This window comes from Lithobates pipiens, unplaced genomic scaffold (genome assembly GCF_037356315.1).
Source record: "Lithobates pipiens isolate NorthernLeopardFrog02 unplaced genomic scaffold, aLitPip1_a1.2 Scaffold_8, whole genome shotgun sequence".
In the NCBI taxonomy this organism is placed as follows: Eukaryota; Metazoa; Chordata; class Amphibia; order Anura; family Ranidae; genus Lithobates; species Lithobates pipiens.
The window spans coordinates 248,139,390-248,157,241 of record NW_027507903.1 but is presented as its reverse complement, the minus strand read 5'-3'; the positions used below and the strand labels follow the sequence as shown (position 1 = coordinate 248,157,241).

Sequence of the window (17,852 nt, the reverse complement as noted above, 5' to 3'; positions counted from 1 at the left end):
GGGTCTGGGTCACTGACTCCCAAAAAGGCATAAGTACAGGGCAGGTCCACACCATATGTATAAAGGTGCCAGTGGAAACAGCACACCTCACACACTTCGGGTCCGACTGCGGGTAAATACCGGCTAGTCACTGTGGAGTGTAGTAGACTCTTTGTAAAAATTTAGGTTGGATAAACTGGTTTTTGGCCAAGATCACAGAGGTGACAAAGGTGGCCATACAATCCTCCCAACTCTCCTCCATTAGTTCAGGTACATCTGATCGCCAGCGCTGAAATATATGCGGTTGGACCTAGTGTCATAGGCTAAGGAGAGGCGAAGATAAAAAGGGAAGACAGGGGCTTCCCCAGGTTTGCGATTTAAAACATTTTCAATGAACATTTCTAATACTTACATTTTCAGGTCCTTTTCTACAGTTCTGTTGCAGAAGTTAAATCTGATAGTACCCTCAGTATTCTTATGAACTGTCTCACTGTACTCATCCTTCATTACGTCACTAGAAATGATATACAATCTGTATAAGTAGATAATATAGCTTGGGTGGGGGGGGGGGGGTGAATTCTATGAATTAAAAAAAGAAAGGAAGGAGAATAAAAGATAAAAACAATGTAGCCTTTGAATTTTATTTTCTCTAGTTTTAGGTAAAAAAAAATTTGAATAAATGGTAACATAAGGGGCAACATTTTTTTGAGCTTTTATTGTCAGAACTCTTTACTCTGGCACATTAAAAAATAAATAAATAAAAAAGGAAAAAAAATATACTGGGTGCCCTTCAGGAGACCACATCATATATTTCTCTGTATGGCAAAGTAGTATATATAGAGAAAAGATTTTTATAGGAAACAAAATTATAGCACCACAGCCCATTATATATATATATAAAAATAAATTGAGAAAATTTCAATGGGACCTTTTGATCGCAAAAACACAGAAAAGTATGACAAATATAAATTTTAAAACATATAAAAACATAAATTAAATATTTCAAAGAATACATCACAAAATGCATAGAGATATTTGCAATGCTGATTAGTCTCGTTTCTATACAAACTTCTGATCGCCGTGGATTTTAATATTCTTCAAATAGAAATGAATACTTACATAAGCCAAGAAATTCCTTTTCTCGTAAGCTCCTGTACAAGCAGCAAGTCTGAGGCAACTTTACAATAGTAGCAGACAATCCCAGTAACCGCCTGTTGGAAGAAAAAAAGTGAGATGTTTTTATGGTAGATTTATATCAATGGTGACCACAGTAGTTATGTTGAGTTAGGCAGCTAATTCAAAATAAATGGACCAAAATGAATGCACCTTAACGCCTGAAAATTTTTGTTCTGCTGCATTTTTTGCATTGTACAACAATGACCACAACAACAGCCTCCAAACTCAGTGTTGGTAGTATTCAAATCCCACAATACTGGTGCTCAGTATCAGTGTCATTTAACCCCATCCCCCAATGCACTGGTGGTCAGTGCAGTGTTTTTCAACAACTGCTGGAAACCCAAATTTGTATCAAACTACTAACAAATTAACTAAAAATTGGGAAAATAGGATTTTTTTTGTACTCACCGTAAATTCCTTTTCTCTGCAATTCACCGACTGACACAGCTCCTCTCTTAGCCACTGGGTTGTTATGCCCACCACTAGGAGAATACTAGGCATTACTTGTTCTGTAAAGCCCCATACACACTGTCAGATTTTCTGCTGAGTCTTTCCTTCAGATTTACCAAAACCTTATAATATGAGGTCAAACCTTAGGAGTTTCAATGTGTATGCAATCAGGCAGGCCCTTCTACTACATGGTTTTGGTAAATCTGAAGGAACAACTCAGCAGAAAATCTGATAGTGTGTATGGGACTTAACACTCATGAACTCTTTAGTTCATGCAGTCATCAGTACGTCAACAAGCAGTATAACGTAAAGAGAAAAAGGAGGGGTGGGTGCTGTGTTGGTCGATGAATTACAGAGAAAAGGATTTTATGGCGAGTACAAAAAATCCCATTTTCTCTTATATTCATCGACCGACAATGCTCCTCTTAGCCATTGGGATGTCCCCAAGCAGTGCCAAAACGAGGGGTGGGAAAAACAGCATAGAAACTTCATCCACCATGGCAAGTGGGAACTAGTGAAACTTTACCCACAAAAAACAGTGCGTGGAAAAACCACCACAAAAACCTGGGTACCCTCAACAGGAGTGAATACCCACAGCTGCACCACAACTGCAGAATGTAATGCAACAGCGCATTAACTTAACGGTACTGTCTTTTTATCGAAAAACCAGGAAAAAAGGATATACATATTCAATAGCAACTATACGGCCGCCTGCAAAACTTTGCGGCCAAAACAGGCATCAGCCGATGCACTGACGTTTACCTTGTAGAACTTGGTAAACGTGTGGACAGACGACCAGGCTGCCGCTTTAAACACCTGAGCAACAGACGCTTGGTGTCAGAAGGCCCAAATCGTTCCTATTGCCCTTGTGGAGTGGGCCGTGACCAGAAATGGGGGGCACCTGCCCCTTCAAGTCGTAGGCTCGAACTACAATCTGTCTGATCCACCTGGAAATGGTGGCCGATGAGACCGCCATGCCTTTCTTTGGACCAGACACCGAAACAAATAGTCTGACCTCCGAAACAGAGCCGTGGCAGACAAATACAGGTCCTTCTGAAAAAATTAGCATATTGTGATAAAGTTCATTATTTTCTGTAATGTACTGATAAACATTAGACTTTCATATATTTTAGATTCATTACACACAACTGAAGTAGTTCAAGCCTTTTCTTGTTTTAATATTGATGATTTTGGCATACAGCTCCTGAAAACCCAAAAATCCTATCTCAAAAAATTAGCATATTTCATCCGACCAATAAAAGAAAAGTGTTTTTAATACAAAAAAAGTCAACCTTCAAATAATTATGTTCAGTTATGCACTCAATACTTGGTCGGGAATCCTTTTGCAGAAATGACTGCTTCAATGCGGCGTGGCATGGAGGCAACCAGCCTGTGGCACTGCTGAGGTGTTATGGAGGCCCAGGATGCTTCGATAGCGGCCTTAAGCTCATCCAGAGTGTTGGGTCTTGCGTCTCTCAACTTTCTCTTCCCAATATCCCACAGATTCTCTATGGGGTTCAGGTCAGGAGAGTTGGCAGGCCAATTGAGCACAGTAATACCATGGTCAGTAAACCATTTACCAGTGGTTTTGGCACTGTGAGCAGGTGCCAGGTCGTGCTGAAAAATGAAATCTTCATCTCCATAAAGCTTTTCAGCAGATGGAAGCATGAAGTGCTCCAAAATCTCCTGATAGCTAGCTGCATTGACCCTGCCCTTGATAAAACACAGAGGACCAACACCAGCAGCTGACATGGCACCCCAGACCATCACTGACTGTGGGTACTTGACACTGAACCTCAGGCATTTTGGCATTTCCCTCTCCCCAGTCTTCCTCCAGACTCTGGCACCTTGATTTCCGAATGACATGCAAAATTTGCTTTCATCCGAAAAAAGTACTTTGGACCACTGAGCAACAGTCCAGCGCTGCTTCTCTGTAGCCCAGGTCAGGCGCTTCTACCGCTGTTTCTGGTTCAAAAGTGGCTTGACCTGGGGAATGCGGCACCTGTAGCCCATTTCCTGCACACGCCTGTTCACGGTGGCTCTGGATGTTTCTACTCCAGACTCAGTCCACTGCTTCCGCAGGTCCTCCAAGGTCTGGAATCGGTCTTTCTCCACAATCTTCTTCAGGGTCCGGTCACCTCTTCTCGTTGTGCAGCGTTTTCTGCCACACTTTTTCCTTCCCACAGACTTCCCACTGAGGTGCCTTGATACAGCACTCTGGGAACAGCCTATTCGTTCAGAAATTTCTTTCTGTGTCTTACCCTCTTGCTTGAGGGTGTCAATGATGGCCTTCTGGACAGCAGTCAGGTCGGCAGTCTTACCCATGATTGCGGTTTTGAGTAATGAACCAGGCTGGGAGTTTTTAAAAGCCTCAGGAATCTTTTGCAGGTGTTTAGAGTTAATTAGTTGATTCAGATGATTAGGTTAATAGCTTGTTTAGAGAACCTTTTCATGATATGCTAATTTTTTGAGATAGGAATTTTGGGTTTTCATGAGCTGTATGCCAAAATCATCAATATTAAAACAAGAAAAGGCTTGAACTACTTCAGTTGTGTGTAATGAATCTAAAATATATGAAAGTCTAATGTTTATCAGTACATTACAGAAAATAATGAACTTTATCACAATATGCAAATTTTTTGAGAAGGACCTGTACACCTTCAGAGCCCGAATCACGTCCAGAGCGTGAAGGGCCACCTACTTAGGGTGCTTTGGCTTAGGACACAGAGATGGTAATACAATGTTCTCATTGATATGATAAGCCAAGACCACTATCGATAGGAAAGAATGTTGCGGTTCATAAGCAGTTTTACCGTGGATCTGAGAGTCTGCAGCTTATCTGAAGGGAGAAACACCCTCGCTTCCATGGAGTCCAGCAGCTAGCCTAGGTACGCCAGACGCTGGGTCGGTACGATCACCGACTTCTTTAGGTTCGACAGCCACCCAAATTCTTGCAGGGTCTGCATGGTGATGGCCACATCCTCCTCTAATTCTGAGGCGGAAGACGCCCTCAGGAGGAGATCGTTTAGGTATCCCCAGTACAAAAAATCCTATTTTCATCGACCGACACAGCTCCTCTCTTAGGCATTGGGACATCCCCAAGCAGTGCCAAACGAGGGGAGGGAAAAAACGGCATAAAAACTTCATCCACCATTGTAAGTGGGAACTAGTGAAACTTTACCCACAAAAAGCAGTGCGTGGAGAAAACCACCACAAAAACAGGGTACCCTCAAAAGCAGTGACTACCCACAAGCGCACAACTGCGGAATATAATGCAACGGCGCATTAGCTTAACGGTACTGCGTTTTTAATCGAAAAAAAACAGGAAAAAAGAAAATATATGCATATTCAATTGCAACTATACGACCGCCTGCAAAACTCTGCAGCCAAAACAGGCATCAGCCGATGCACTGACGTCTACAATGTAGAACTTGGTAAACGTGTGGACAGACAACCAGGTTGCCGCCTTACACACCTGAGCAACAGACGCTTGGTGTTGGAAGCCCAAGACGTTACGATTTCCCTCGTGGAGTGGGCGGTGACCGGAAAGGGGGACACCTGTCCCTTAAAGGCATAGGCCTGCACTACAATCTGTGATCCATCTGCAAATGGTGGCCAACGAGACCGCCATGCCTTTCTTTGGACCAGCCACTGAAACAAACTGAGTCCGACTTCCGAAAGGGAGCAGCGGCAGACAAAATACACCTTTAGAGCGTGAAGGGCCACTTCCTTAGGGTGTTTTGGGTTAGGACACAGAGATGGTAATACAATGTCCTCATTAATATGAAAATCCAAGACCACTTTTGGCAGAAAAGACGGTTGCGGACGCAACACCATCTTATCCTTGTGGATAACCAGATAAAGCGACTTGCAGGACAAGGCCCGCCAGTTCTGAAACCCTCCTGGCCGATGTCATGGCCAATAGAATGACCACTTTCTGGGAAAGAGTCAACAGAGGAATCTCCCTGATATTTTCAAACGGTGGTTTTTGAAGTGCCAATAACACCAGGTTCAGAGTGGAGGCACCGAAGGGACTACATGTCGCACCCCCTGAACAAAAGGTACTCCCTAACGAGTGAGACGCCAGGGGTCGCTTAAAAAAGACAACCATGGCTGATATTTGCCCCTAAATGGTGCTTAATGGCAATCTCTGGTCTACTCCTTGCTGAAGAAACAGCAGGATCCTGGATATAGAAAAAGGAGCGCGGATGCCAACCTTTCTTCTCACACATGGAGATGTAAGCCTTCCAGGTACGATGGTATATCTTCCTAGAAGATTTCCGTGCCCTCAACATAGTTGGGATCACCGAGTCCGACAGACCCGTTTCCTCAACACCTGGCTCTCAATAGCCATGCCATTAAAGCCAGTGATGGTAAAAGCAGGGTGGAGAATCGGACCTTGAGACAGAAGGTCCTCTAGTAATGGCAGTCGCCATGGGGAGTCTGCCACCAGTCGCACTAGGTCTGTGTACTAAGGTCGCTGAGGCCAATCTGGGGCGACCAGAATCACTGGGATTCCCTCAACTTCCACTCTGCGGAGCAGATGTGGTAACGGTTTCAGTGGAGGAAAGGCGTAGATCAGCTGGTACTGATCCCATGGAGCCACCAGCGGGTCTGACGCGTCGGCCCACGGATCTCGTCCTGGACACAAATCTCGGCACCTTCCAATTGAGATGGGAGGCCAGAAGATCCATGTCTGGTGTGCTCCACCTCAGGCACAGTAGCCTGAATACCTCCGGATGCAACGCCCCTTCTCCTGGGTCCAGCATCGGGGTGATGTCTGCCTGCCAGTACTCCACTCCCGGGATGTAAATGGCTCACAGGGCCGGTACGTGTCGTTCTGCCCACTGAAGTATGTGAGCGACCTCCCATGTGGCGGCGGAGCTTCTTGTTCCTCCTTGGTGATTGACGTATGCCACAGCCGTGGCGTTGTCTGACTGGATCCTGATTGGACGCCCTTGTAGTCTCATTGACCATGTGGAGAGGCACAGCTTGATCGCTCTTAACTCAAGCAGATTGATCGGCAACTTGGATTCTTCCGCCGACCAGAGGCCCTGAGCCAACTGACCCCCCCATCAGCCCACCCCAGCCGGATAGGCTGGCGTCCGTTGTGATCACTGTCCATTTCATAGGTAGGAACGATTTCCCGGACTGAATCACCGGGGACCTCTGCCACCAGTTCAGGGAATCTCTGACTGACTGGCTCACCTAGATCTGCCAATCCAGGGACAACTGATATTTGTCCCACTTTGTCAAAATCTCCTTCTGAAGGACTCTGGTGTGGAACTGGGCATAAGGTACTGCCTCTAAGGAGGCTACCATGAGTCCCAGGACTTGCATGCAGAAGCGGAGCGACGACCACTTGCGGTTCATCAGCAGTTTTACCACAGATCTGGCAGTCTGCAGTTTGTCTGAAGGGAGAAAAACTCTCGCTTCCCTGGAGTCCAGCAGCAAGCCCAGGTACTCCAGATGCTGGGTCGGTACAATCACCGACATCTTTAGGTTCAACAACCACCTAAATTCTTGCAGGGTCTGCATGGTGATCTCCACATCCTCCTAATTCAAGAGGAGATTGTCCAAGTATCCCACGATCGCGATCCCACATTGCAGCAGCAACACCAAAACTGGAGCAAATACCTTGGTAAAGACTCGGGGGGCTGATGCCAGACCAAAAGGAAGAGCCACAAACTGGTAGTGGGCTTAACCGACTGCAAATCGCAGAAACTTTTGATGCCGAAGGCATATGGGTATGTGCAGGTAAGCATTCCTAGATGTCTAAGGATGCCCCTTGATGGAGTGCAGCGACTACTGAGCGCACTGATTCAATTCTGAACCTCTGCACTTTCACAAAGTGATTGAGGGCTTTTAGGTCCAAGACTGGACGTACCCCTTCCTTCTTGGGAACTACAAACAGATTTGAGTAGAATCCCTCAAAACGTTCCAATTTCGGAACCGGTACAACCACCACGCGACTCAGCAGGTCCCTTACTGCCCCCAAGAGGGCCTCCCGGTGAGCCGGGGATACGGGTATGCTGGAGGGGAAGAATCTGTCTGGCGGCCATGAGAGAAACCATCTTGCAGCCGGAGGAAATCAGATCGCAGACCCATTGGTCGGATAGACGAGAGGCCCACCAGGCTGCTAACTCCTGAAGGCGACCCCCCCACCCTTGTCTCGGGTGGGGGGAAACCTTCATGCGGTAGCACTTTAATTCGCAGGCTTGTTAGGCTTGCGGTTCCAGGGACGTTTGTCCTTCCGTGGTCGTCCTGTCGGGCTGGGGACGTTTAGCCGAGGCCGGCGGACGAAAAAGCAGTTTGTGAGTGGAAAAAGAGGGCTCTTGCCTACGGCGTGGCTCCTTAGCCTTCCTGGCCTGTAGGAGTAGGGTACTCTTACCACCGGTGGCATTTTTAATAAATGTCATCCAATGAGGCTCCGAAAAGCCGGTCGCCAAAGGAAGGGAAGATCCGTCAGGGCTTTCTTAGATGCCTGGTCAGAAGACCAGCATTTTAACCAAATCAGGCGCCTCAGCACCACTGCTGACACTGAAGCTCTGGATAACAGAGGAAGAGTATCCAGGGCCGCGTCACAAATGTACTTAAGGCCTTGCACAAGTTGGTCTGCTATTTCCACGCAGACCGGAGAAGCCTGTTGAGCCAATTCGCGGTGCAACAGTTTTGCCCACTCAGTTAGCGTCTGCGACACAAGTGCGGATGCCAGTACTGGTCGCACAGCGGACCCCACCACCGTAAACAAGGAACGAGCCACTGCCTCGGCCTTCCTGTCCGTGGGATCCTTATATGCAGGATCCGGGATCGTAGTTACTTTAACCTGGATACTGGGGGGTCCACGACCGGAGGAGCAAACCACATCTTGAGAAGGCTCTCCTCAAAAGGGATAACGCACCGACATGGATTTGGGAACCGCAAAAGGTCTGTTGCGGGCGATCCCAATCCTTGTAAATGAACGTGTCAAAATAAGCCAGATACGGGAACACCTTAGGTCAGTGATGGCAAACCTTGGCACTCCAGATGTTTTGTAACTACATTTCCCATGATGCTCATACACTCTGCGTAGTAGTGGAGCATCATGGGAAATGTAGTTCCAAAACATCTGGGGTGCCAAGGTTCGCCATCACTGCCTTAGGTGAACGTGCTGGCTTGCGGGACCCAAAAGGGACTGTTACATCAGAAGTGGGATCTGCTGGCTCCTGAATCTTCAGGGTATCACGCACAGCTGTGATAAGTGCTCCAACAAGCGCTTTGTCGTGCACAGACCAAGCCGGGGACTCATCCTCACTGTCTGAGCGGTCCTGGTCAGTGTCATCTGACAAGACAGAGCAGGGGTCACCAGCCTCAGCAGGACCTGAGTTTGCGTCAGAGCTCTCCCCAGAGGACGGGGGGCAGGGGCCGCTCTTTTGCACCCTTTTGCTCATGTGCCACCTCCATCTTGGCAACGAACAAATTGAGGACCGCCGCCAGGGTGTCCACGGGCACTGCGCAGTCCGCAGGTGACCTGGTTGCAATTGCCTGTTTTTTTAAGGGAAGAAACACCAGTTTCTGAAGCCATGCTGACCCTACCCTGCCTGCCACCCAAAGGGGACTTAGGAAAGTGACAGTCCCACCCTCCTTACTGCCACTGGCTGAGGGACACTTTCCCACAGGACTCACCACCCAGAGGGGTTCTGCGCTATCCAGCAGGTAGTGCCTGTAGTCCCTGTTTGCTCCCAGGTGCAGAGGAAACAGTGCTGTGTCAGTGGAAGCAGCTGCAAATGGCGCTAAAACCGCTCTGAAGTGTGCTCAGGCTGCAAGAAAATGTCCACACAGCATCCAGCACAAGGACATAAAACACAGGGAAAATGGTCGTTAGAGCACAGGAGCACATGCTGCCACTAGAGAACACTAAAAAACGTGTTCAGGCTTCAAGAAAATGGCTGCCGGTGTCCTATTTAGGGATAATCACAAGGAAAATGGCTGCTGAAGCCCAGCATGCTTGCCGTTGCCCACACCTAAAATGGCCATCGTATGTCGATCCATGAGGTACAGGAAGAAAACAATGGTGGTGAGCACAGCGCTGCGCAGGACACCAGCATGGCGTCACAAAAACCATCCAGCTAGCCAGCGCACCCCCCCCCCAGATGAAAGAACCCCCGGAGAGCCCCTGCACAGACATACACACACCGCTCCGCAGCATCCCCCCAGGGAGGGGGGGGGGAAGGGACAGGGAGAGAAGAGAGGGAGGTGAGGGACCCCCCGAATCGACCTCCCGGGGAATGTGCAGCTGCTCAGCCCCACGGAGGACGGGAGAGCTGTACTTACCAGTCCTGAAGAGCTGGGAGACATTTCATCACAGACCCACTCACTGATCAGTACAGGGTGGCTGCTGGCCCGGCATACTGTCACGCAGACATCAGTAGCCCGGTCATAGGTATGCCCCGGAGCATAAAAGCTCACCGACCACCTCTGGAACTGGAGGTTTCATCGAGGCCTGCCTAGCGCGGAGCTGTGGCCTGCACACACTCGATGGCCAGACTGGGGAGACTACAAGTATAAGAGTATCCAGCCTGTCACCCAGCCGGCTGTTGATAGAAGATCACAGGATCAATCATCTTGCGCAAAAAGTCACGCTTCTGCAGAAAAGTAAGCACGGACCGTTGGGCCCGCAGTGTTCCTAGGTCCTTCTTCACTAGGCAAAATAAAACTGATGACTGCATGGCAGGCTGGAGGGTTGTTGCCCAAGGGACCGCTCCCTGGGGAAGAACTAAAAAGTTCTGAGTGTTACAGAACAAGTAATGCCTAGTATTCTCCTAGTGGCGGGCATAACAACCCAATGGCTAAGAGAGGAGCTTTGTCAGTCAGTGAATATAAGAGAAATAGTCGTTTGCCACCAATTTTTTCAAAACATCCCCAATATCAAACTGACCACACATTTCTGATAGCAGCTTGGGGTTTCTGGACCAAATTACCTTTGCAAGATTGCACATTCTCCCCTTGCCCATACAAATGGACAACATATGTTCTGGGCAACAGATGTTACAGGCTGAAAATATTCACTCAGATGATTCAGCTAGGTTCAGACGCAGCCTTTAGACACCAGCTTCTGCCTATACTGCTGCTCCAATCAAAATGACAGGTAGTGATACAAAATGTATCCAATATATTTTGTTGTAACAAAAAGATACAGAAAATGCATAGTCTGATTAAAAAATTGCACAATGATGTACAAAAAAATATATTACTAACCTTTGCCAAATTTGCATCATAATCCAGGTCATAAGGCGTTTGAAGTTTCGGCACATATACTAGCAGAATTAAACCACAGCATTAATTTTCACAATCATTTCAAATCACGCTTAAGCATACAACAAAACAATGCTTTACTGTATGCATTATTTAATAGGCTAGCCTTAAACTCCCAAATAAAAAGGCTAGAATCACAAAATCCACAGCAACCGCCTCTGCCTTTGCAGCATCTCCTGTATACAAAAAAGGCTTTAAAAGTGGTTCTAAAAGTTTAATTTTTTTTAAAAAATTTTTTTAGCCTTACACAGCAGCTTGAGGCACTCGGGGGGGAGCCAGGATCGCTGATGGGAGGCCCAAAAAGAGGAGGATCATATAGCACATAGCAGGTAAGTATTTTTATTTTATTTTTTAAATCTTTCCTTTAGAAACACTTTAAGGTAAAAAAAATTGCCTGCATTAAAGCATTCTCACAGGTATGGTTGCCACCTGTCCAAATTTTAAGAATGACAGTCCAGGTTTCAACTCGCCTTAAACCTGGACACACCCATACAGTTCACTGTCCTGTGACCAGCAGCCCCGGCAGCAACATCTAGAGGGGCGCATCCCAAGTCCCATGCCCAGTCATTAATGTCACACACTGCCTTTGCACTACAAACCCAGCTCAGTGATGGGCAGCGGGCGCCCTGTGATTGGCTGAATGGGTCATGTGCGGGTGGTGGACAAGAGGGTCTGCAATTGGCCTGGCGGAGCTGGTCACATGTGGAGGCTGGGCTGGACTGTGGGCGATCGTTGCCACTTTCTCCCAGAGTCCCTCGCTGCCTAGCGGACGCTGTGCGCCTGAGGTCTCTCTACTAACCAGTCAGCCAACCCCCCACTTTGTCAGGCCACCCTCCTTCACTCACAGCCCCCCCATCTTTCACCCCCCCCAGCAAAATTGGGTCTTTAGGGGCAGGGGACACTGATTTGGGGGGGGGGGTTCCCTGATATAATAGAGGTCTCTTACGGGGCGAGTCTGTGGGCAGGGAGAGTGCCGATTGCTGGAGACCCATGAGACCCCACCCTATTAGAGACCTCTATTAGATAAGGGGAACTCTCCTTATTGCACCCATATTAGGTCAGTGTGTCCTTATATTATCACCCCCCCCCCCTTTCTCCTTAGAGATATCCATTATATCACAGTCCTCTTATATCAGCACCCCACCTTAGAGGTCTCTAAAGAGGATCGTATATAGGGGACTCTGATCTAACCTAAAATAAAAAAAAAAAACGCCTCAAAGAAACTTTTCTTTTTTATTTGTATTTTTTTTAAATGCAGTGCAGCCTCCCCCTAGAATTACATCAATTTAAATGTGAAAAAATAATTGTGAAAGATGGTGGAAACCGCAAAAGGATAATCAAAGTATTAATACACCTCAATCTTATTTAAACATATACTGTGCAATCTCCACACACATATAATACTGTAAAAATTGAATAGTGGTGTAAATCCATTCAAAAATATGTTGTGCTAATATTCAACATATCCAACTCAAAAGGAGTTTATAAAATTGGATACTGGTACATCTCGGAATGGATTGAAGGTTTACACCACTATTCATACAGTATTATGTGTGTATGGAGATTGCAGAATATATGTTTAAATAAGATTGGAGTGTATTAATACTTGGATTACCCTTGGGGGTTTCCACCATCATTATCAATTATTTTTTTCACATATTGATATAAATATAGAGTGAGGTTGTGTTGCCTTTTTTCAAATGTTTTGGTCTCTAAGGGAAGCACTGATCTAATGGGGGTCCTCTATAGGGGCCCCTGTTTAATGGAGAGGGCAACACTGTGCCCTATATTATAAAAAGGGGGGGTGACACTGACCCCAGTATAATGATTCAGCTGAACAGCGCAGGTTTTGAATCATGCGTCTGGGTTTCAGTCTGCCTAAAACCCGGACACATTATTCAGACTGAACTGTGGCTCCATAAGCAACCAAGATAGTCACACACCAATCTGTTGCCATCTGTTGACACAAATTGTAGACACACTCACTGCTAAGCGCGCCGCATTATTGCACCCAAAGGTGTCCCAGCCGTTTACAATCCTATTGTGTATACTACAAAAGAAAAAATGACCACGCACCACTAAAGTGTTCTGACGTCAGAAGCTACATGCTTGTCTAAAGTTAGTGACAAAGTACTGAGACAAACAGCCAGTAAACTAGCATTTTAAGTAAAGGATTCCTTTAATGACAAAACAGCACTAAGGGATCATGCACACTGACACATTGCGGCAGTAATGCCACTTACACATAATGGTGCAATTATGTCATTTATTTTGATTGGACCCCTTTAACCTTCCTCCATAATGTACCTGCCACCATGCATTGGAGGAGTGTGTTGACAAAAATGCTACATATACAATTTTCAGTCCATTGTGGTATGTTGGCAGCCCATTCAAATGACGCGTGTACGTTTAATGCTGCACAACAGACCGGAGTGGTGTGAATACGCCTCTAGAGTATACAAAACATTTTTTTTCACACATATTCCGGGATTAGCAGAATTTGACAATCAACAATCTGGGATATTTACTGCTACCAAGTATGATTCCTGCTTTCTGGTTTGTAGACGCAATTTTGAGTAACCTTTTGTTATACTTTAGTCCAAGACACTGGCACATGTGTATAATCTACCAAACTAGCCATATAACCACTTGACCTCTGGATCACTGCATTATTTTAAATGACATTTACACAGTCGTACGATGCTGTACCCAAATAAAATGTACGTTCTTTTTTTTTCCCCCACAAATAGAGCTTTCTTTTGTTGGTATATCACCTCTGCATTTTTTATTTTTTGCACTATAAAACAAAAAAAGGACCGACAATTTTGAAAAAAAAAATAATAATTTTTTTACTTTTTGCTAAAAAAAAAACATATCCAATAAAAAAAAGGAAAAAAAAATCTAAAATTTCTTCATCAATTTAGGCCAATTTGTATTCTGCTACATATTTTTGGTAAAAAAATAAATAAAAAATCCCAATAAGTGTATATTGATTGGTTTGCACAAAAACTATAGTGTCTACAAACTATGGGCTATATTTCTGGAATTTTTTACTAGCAATGTCAGCGATCTATAGCGGGACTGTGATATTGCGGCAGTCAAAACAGACATTGACGCTTTTTTTTTTTTTTTAGGGACCAGTGACACCAATACAGCGATCAGTGCTAAAAATATGCATTGTCACTGTGCTAATAACACTGGCTGGAAAAGGGTTAACATGAGGGGCGATCAAAGGGTTAACTGTGCCTAGCCAGTGTTTGTGTACTGTGTGGGAGGTGCTTTTACTAGGGGAAGGCATTGATCCATGTTCCTACTTTGCAGGAACACAGGATCTATGCCTTCCCTACTGACAGAACAGCAATCTGCCTTGTTTGCATGGGCAGATCGCTGTTCTGCCTCTGTGCTGAATGTTCTGTGGGTGCCGGCGGACAGAGTCTGCGATACCCGCAGATCAACTCCCGCTATGTATTAGCACAGCGCGCATGCAAACCCCAGAAGCGCACAACCGTCTTGTCACTGTATATGCAAGTTATATGCGGTCAGCAAGGGGATAAATTAGGTCAGTTTAAATCAGCTGTCACCTTGATTTTTTTTAGTTAAAAGCAACATATTTCTCTTGGGCACAAGTTTACACTGTTCCCATAAAGTGGGAGCTTCAAAAAAAAAAAAAAAAAATAAAAATGATCAGTTCAGTATGATTCTGAGCAAATAGAAGCACAAACCTGTCTATGGTGGAGCTACTTTTAGCGGTCAAGTTTACATTAAACTAAAACATCTTTGCAAAACTTGTACTGCAGGTTAGTCTGCTACTAACTAATAAGAAGCTGGATTATCTGTCCCAACTTGCCTTCCTCATATTGTAGCCCAATGATAGTCAACATCTCTCGGGTTAACACCATAATTGGGTTTTCCTCTGTGGTGACAGGAAAGTGCTGTACTTGTCTGTTTGTCTCTAGAACCAGCCTTCTTCCTTCAAAAAGCAGCTCCTGGTTCTGGGATGGAATTTTTGTCTGCTTGTAGATCAAGTCATGAAATTCTGCAGGCCTGTAAAACATTATGAGAATCAATAATAGAGGGACCAAAACTGGGTGACCATTGTAAAATAAGATTTTTGTAGTCGTGTAGAATCCTTTAACCAAAATCCATTTAGAGACACATCCTGGGAGTATGTGAACTAGTGTTAAGCTGGCCATACATTATACAATATTCTTGTTCAATTTCCTTTAGATTTAACTTCATCTATGGTGTGCAAGGGCCTGCCTACCTGCATACAAATTGAGTGTTTACGTTTGATCTCATATTATATGGTTTTGTTTAGGGTTGCACTGATACTGGCATCGTGCCGATGCCAAGCATTTGCATGAGTATCAGTACTCGTGCAAATGCACCAATACAAGAAACCGATACCTTCAGGTTCGGTTCTTTCATCTGCCATCGGGATTCCACCACTGACAGCCAAAATGTATACAAAAGAATGCCGGCAATTATCTGTTAAGGAGCAGGGCCGTCGCATCCTTAACCTATGACGCATCAGCCGTCAGTGGAATTTCCCTTCCCCGCCTCCTACTTCCCTCCCACCAGCTCTACCGGGCATCTTCCCTGCCTCTTTTCTTTCCCTCCATCTTCAGAATGTTCTCCTAGAGGCAGGGCCAGACTGACTGGGCGCAAAATTATTATTGTGTCTCGCAGAGTCTGCCAACAGTGCCGTCCCAAGTGTGCTGTGTGTTGCAGCCATGTGCATCCGAGGCATATCCCAGGCATTGCTCTGCAACACTCTCCCCATGCCTTGGGATGCCTGTGGTCCAACCTGTCCCAGTGATCCCCCTGGCGTAGCCGGCCAGTGCGTGTGAGAACGGCGGAGGGGGGAGAGGCAGCGCTTGGTGCCTTATGGACCTGAGATGCAGAGGGCTGATGCAAAAAAAAAAAAGCCCAAGGAGGCACTTGCTGCCCTAGTAGAGTAGGATTTTACTAGAAAGGAGGGGGGCTTTTTAATGCACCACTCAGACAAATCTGTCCTGTTTGTACTTGAATGGCGCAGCTAACATATCCACATACAGCATCCCCCAGCACAGGCATATGTCCTATCACAACTCCAGGTGGGGAGACCATTCCCCCCAAGTCCAGGCATTTCAATACTGTAAACAAATCTGAAGCAAGACCTTCAAACATTTCGGTTTGGGGATATAGAAAGATAAACCCCTGGGACAAGAATACTTGAATGACTGAAAGTGTATGAAAATGTGAAAACAAATAAAGAATATGACGTGGAGAAAAAAAAAGGTGAAACTATTCTATAACTACCTCCAACAGATATGCTTTGCCTATGTACATAGATCTCTGTGAAAGCCACTAATTGTGGGTCTAAGAACTGGGCAGGAGCAGATTTTTGATGCAGGATAGGAAGGTTTCGGCCTGCATAGTTACTCGAGTTAGCATAGCTGGGGTAAGTGAGTGCTCTTACTTACTGTTGCAGCTTTAATGATTTCATCCAGCAAAGAGCTAAAAAGAAGGGTAGGCGTAACAAGGCCTTCTTATGACTCTGATGACCTAAACCAAAGCATCCTGGGGATCTGGACAGAAGAAAGGGTTACCCAAGACATACCTTGGATAGCATCCAGTACTGTGGCACAAAAATGTTTATGCCACAAGAATCTGGCCAATGCAATTAATAAAGGTAAGTGTCAATGTCAGCAGCAGCCAGGTCTCTGCTTAGGGATTTTGACCAGTTATATTCAGATGAGTATAGAGCCAAGCATGGGATGGGCAGAGCACACCAATGAGAAAAATAGATTGGGAAAGTAATTCCAAAAAGGTCAGTAGGGTCCCCAAAGAAAGCAGCATCTTCTACAGGGATGGTCAAAGCTTTGTTAAGGTAGGACACAGGCAGATCAACTATGGGAGGAATGAACCACTTTAAAGTGGATCGTACCACTTTGATTAGAAAGAAAACAGGTTTTCCCTCTGTTTAGGCAACTACTGCCAATTAGAATTCAGCCAGTGCAGTGGTGTGTGATGGGAAGGATTTAGCATTAGAAAAATCTTTTGGAGCACCCCCAACAGAATCAGAAAATATCAGGCATCTGTTTCAGTATCCACAAGGGAGGGGTGTTTTAAACCTTTGAGATAATGAGGAGCTATATTTTACAACTTAGGCATAAATTCTTGCAAACAAAAGAAAACACCTCTGCTTTGAGGTAGAAAGAAGAATGAGAACACAAAGATGAAAAGGGAACCCTGAAGTGGCTGTCAAAGTAGATGGATGCGACATGTGTTTGCAAAAAATAAAATAAAATAAAAAATAAACTATGCACAATGCAAATAAGGCCCTGAGCCTGTTCACCCACAGCCGCCAGGCGACTGCCTTTTTTGCTTGGCACAATATACAGAGGCTACTGTACCACAGGAAAGGGCTACACCACTCAACCAGGTATAACCATGGACCAGCTAGCAAAAGTTCTGGACTGAAAGGAATGCTCAGGTGTAGGCTGTGTGACCAATTCACTGCAGGTAGAGAGCACACAGATTCCTAAGGCTGAAGATACTGCTGTTGAAAACCCTGTGTGAAAAGCTGTGGAATGTGCCAGCCATTCTGTAAGCATAACAGACCAATACACACCAGTCCGTGATGGAATAAAGGGGAAAAACTATCCCCTGGACAATGTGCCCAACCAGCTGCAGCTTCACCGTCACCTCAGTAAAAATACACACCCATGTTCATGCATGTCAAGGACATTGGGCAGAAAACTGGGCAGCTGATGTGTGGGAGGAGTTCTTGGCCCTAGGGGTTGGCCTTATATTTTTTATATGTATAAAAATAAAGTGTTGCGCTAAAATAAAAAAACATGTGTGCAAATATCACATGTATGACCCGTGTATTTTACCTAATGTAAACTCCAACGGTTATTGACAAAAAAATGATAGTTTGAATTACAATGTGAATATATATATGAAAA

The 17,852-nt window shown here is 45.5% G+C and overlaps 1 protein-coding gene across 1 annotated transcript in view; it reads right to left on the bottom strand.

The window, feature by feature from the left end:
* The window catches only part of TBK1 (TANK binding kinase 1), a 130,824-nt gene that overhangs the window by 28,844 nt on the left and 84,128 nt on the right, over window positions 1–17,852 (bottom strand). Inside the window, exons 9-12 of the mRNA XM_077469711.1 lie at window positions 14,747–14,943; window positions 10,843–10,901; window positions 1,099–1,190; window positions 392–493 (exon numbers count right to left, since the gene is read on the bottom strand). Of these exons, the coding sequence (XP_077325837.1) occupies window positions 392–493; window positions 1,099–1,190; window positions 10,843–10,901; window positions 14,747–14,943 (450 nt within the window). The remainder of the gene's footprint in view (window positions 1–391; window positions 494–1,098; window positions 1,191–10,842; window positions 10,902–14,746; window positions 14,944–17,852) is intronic.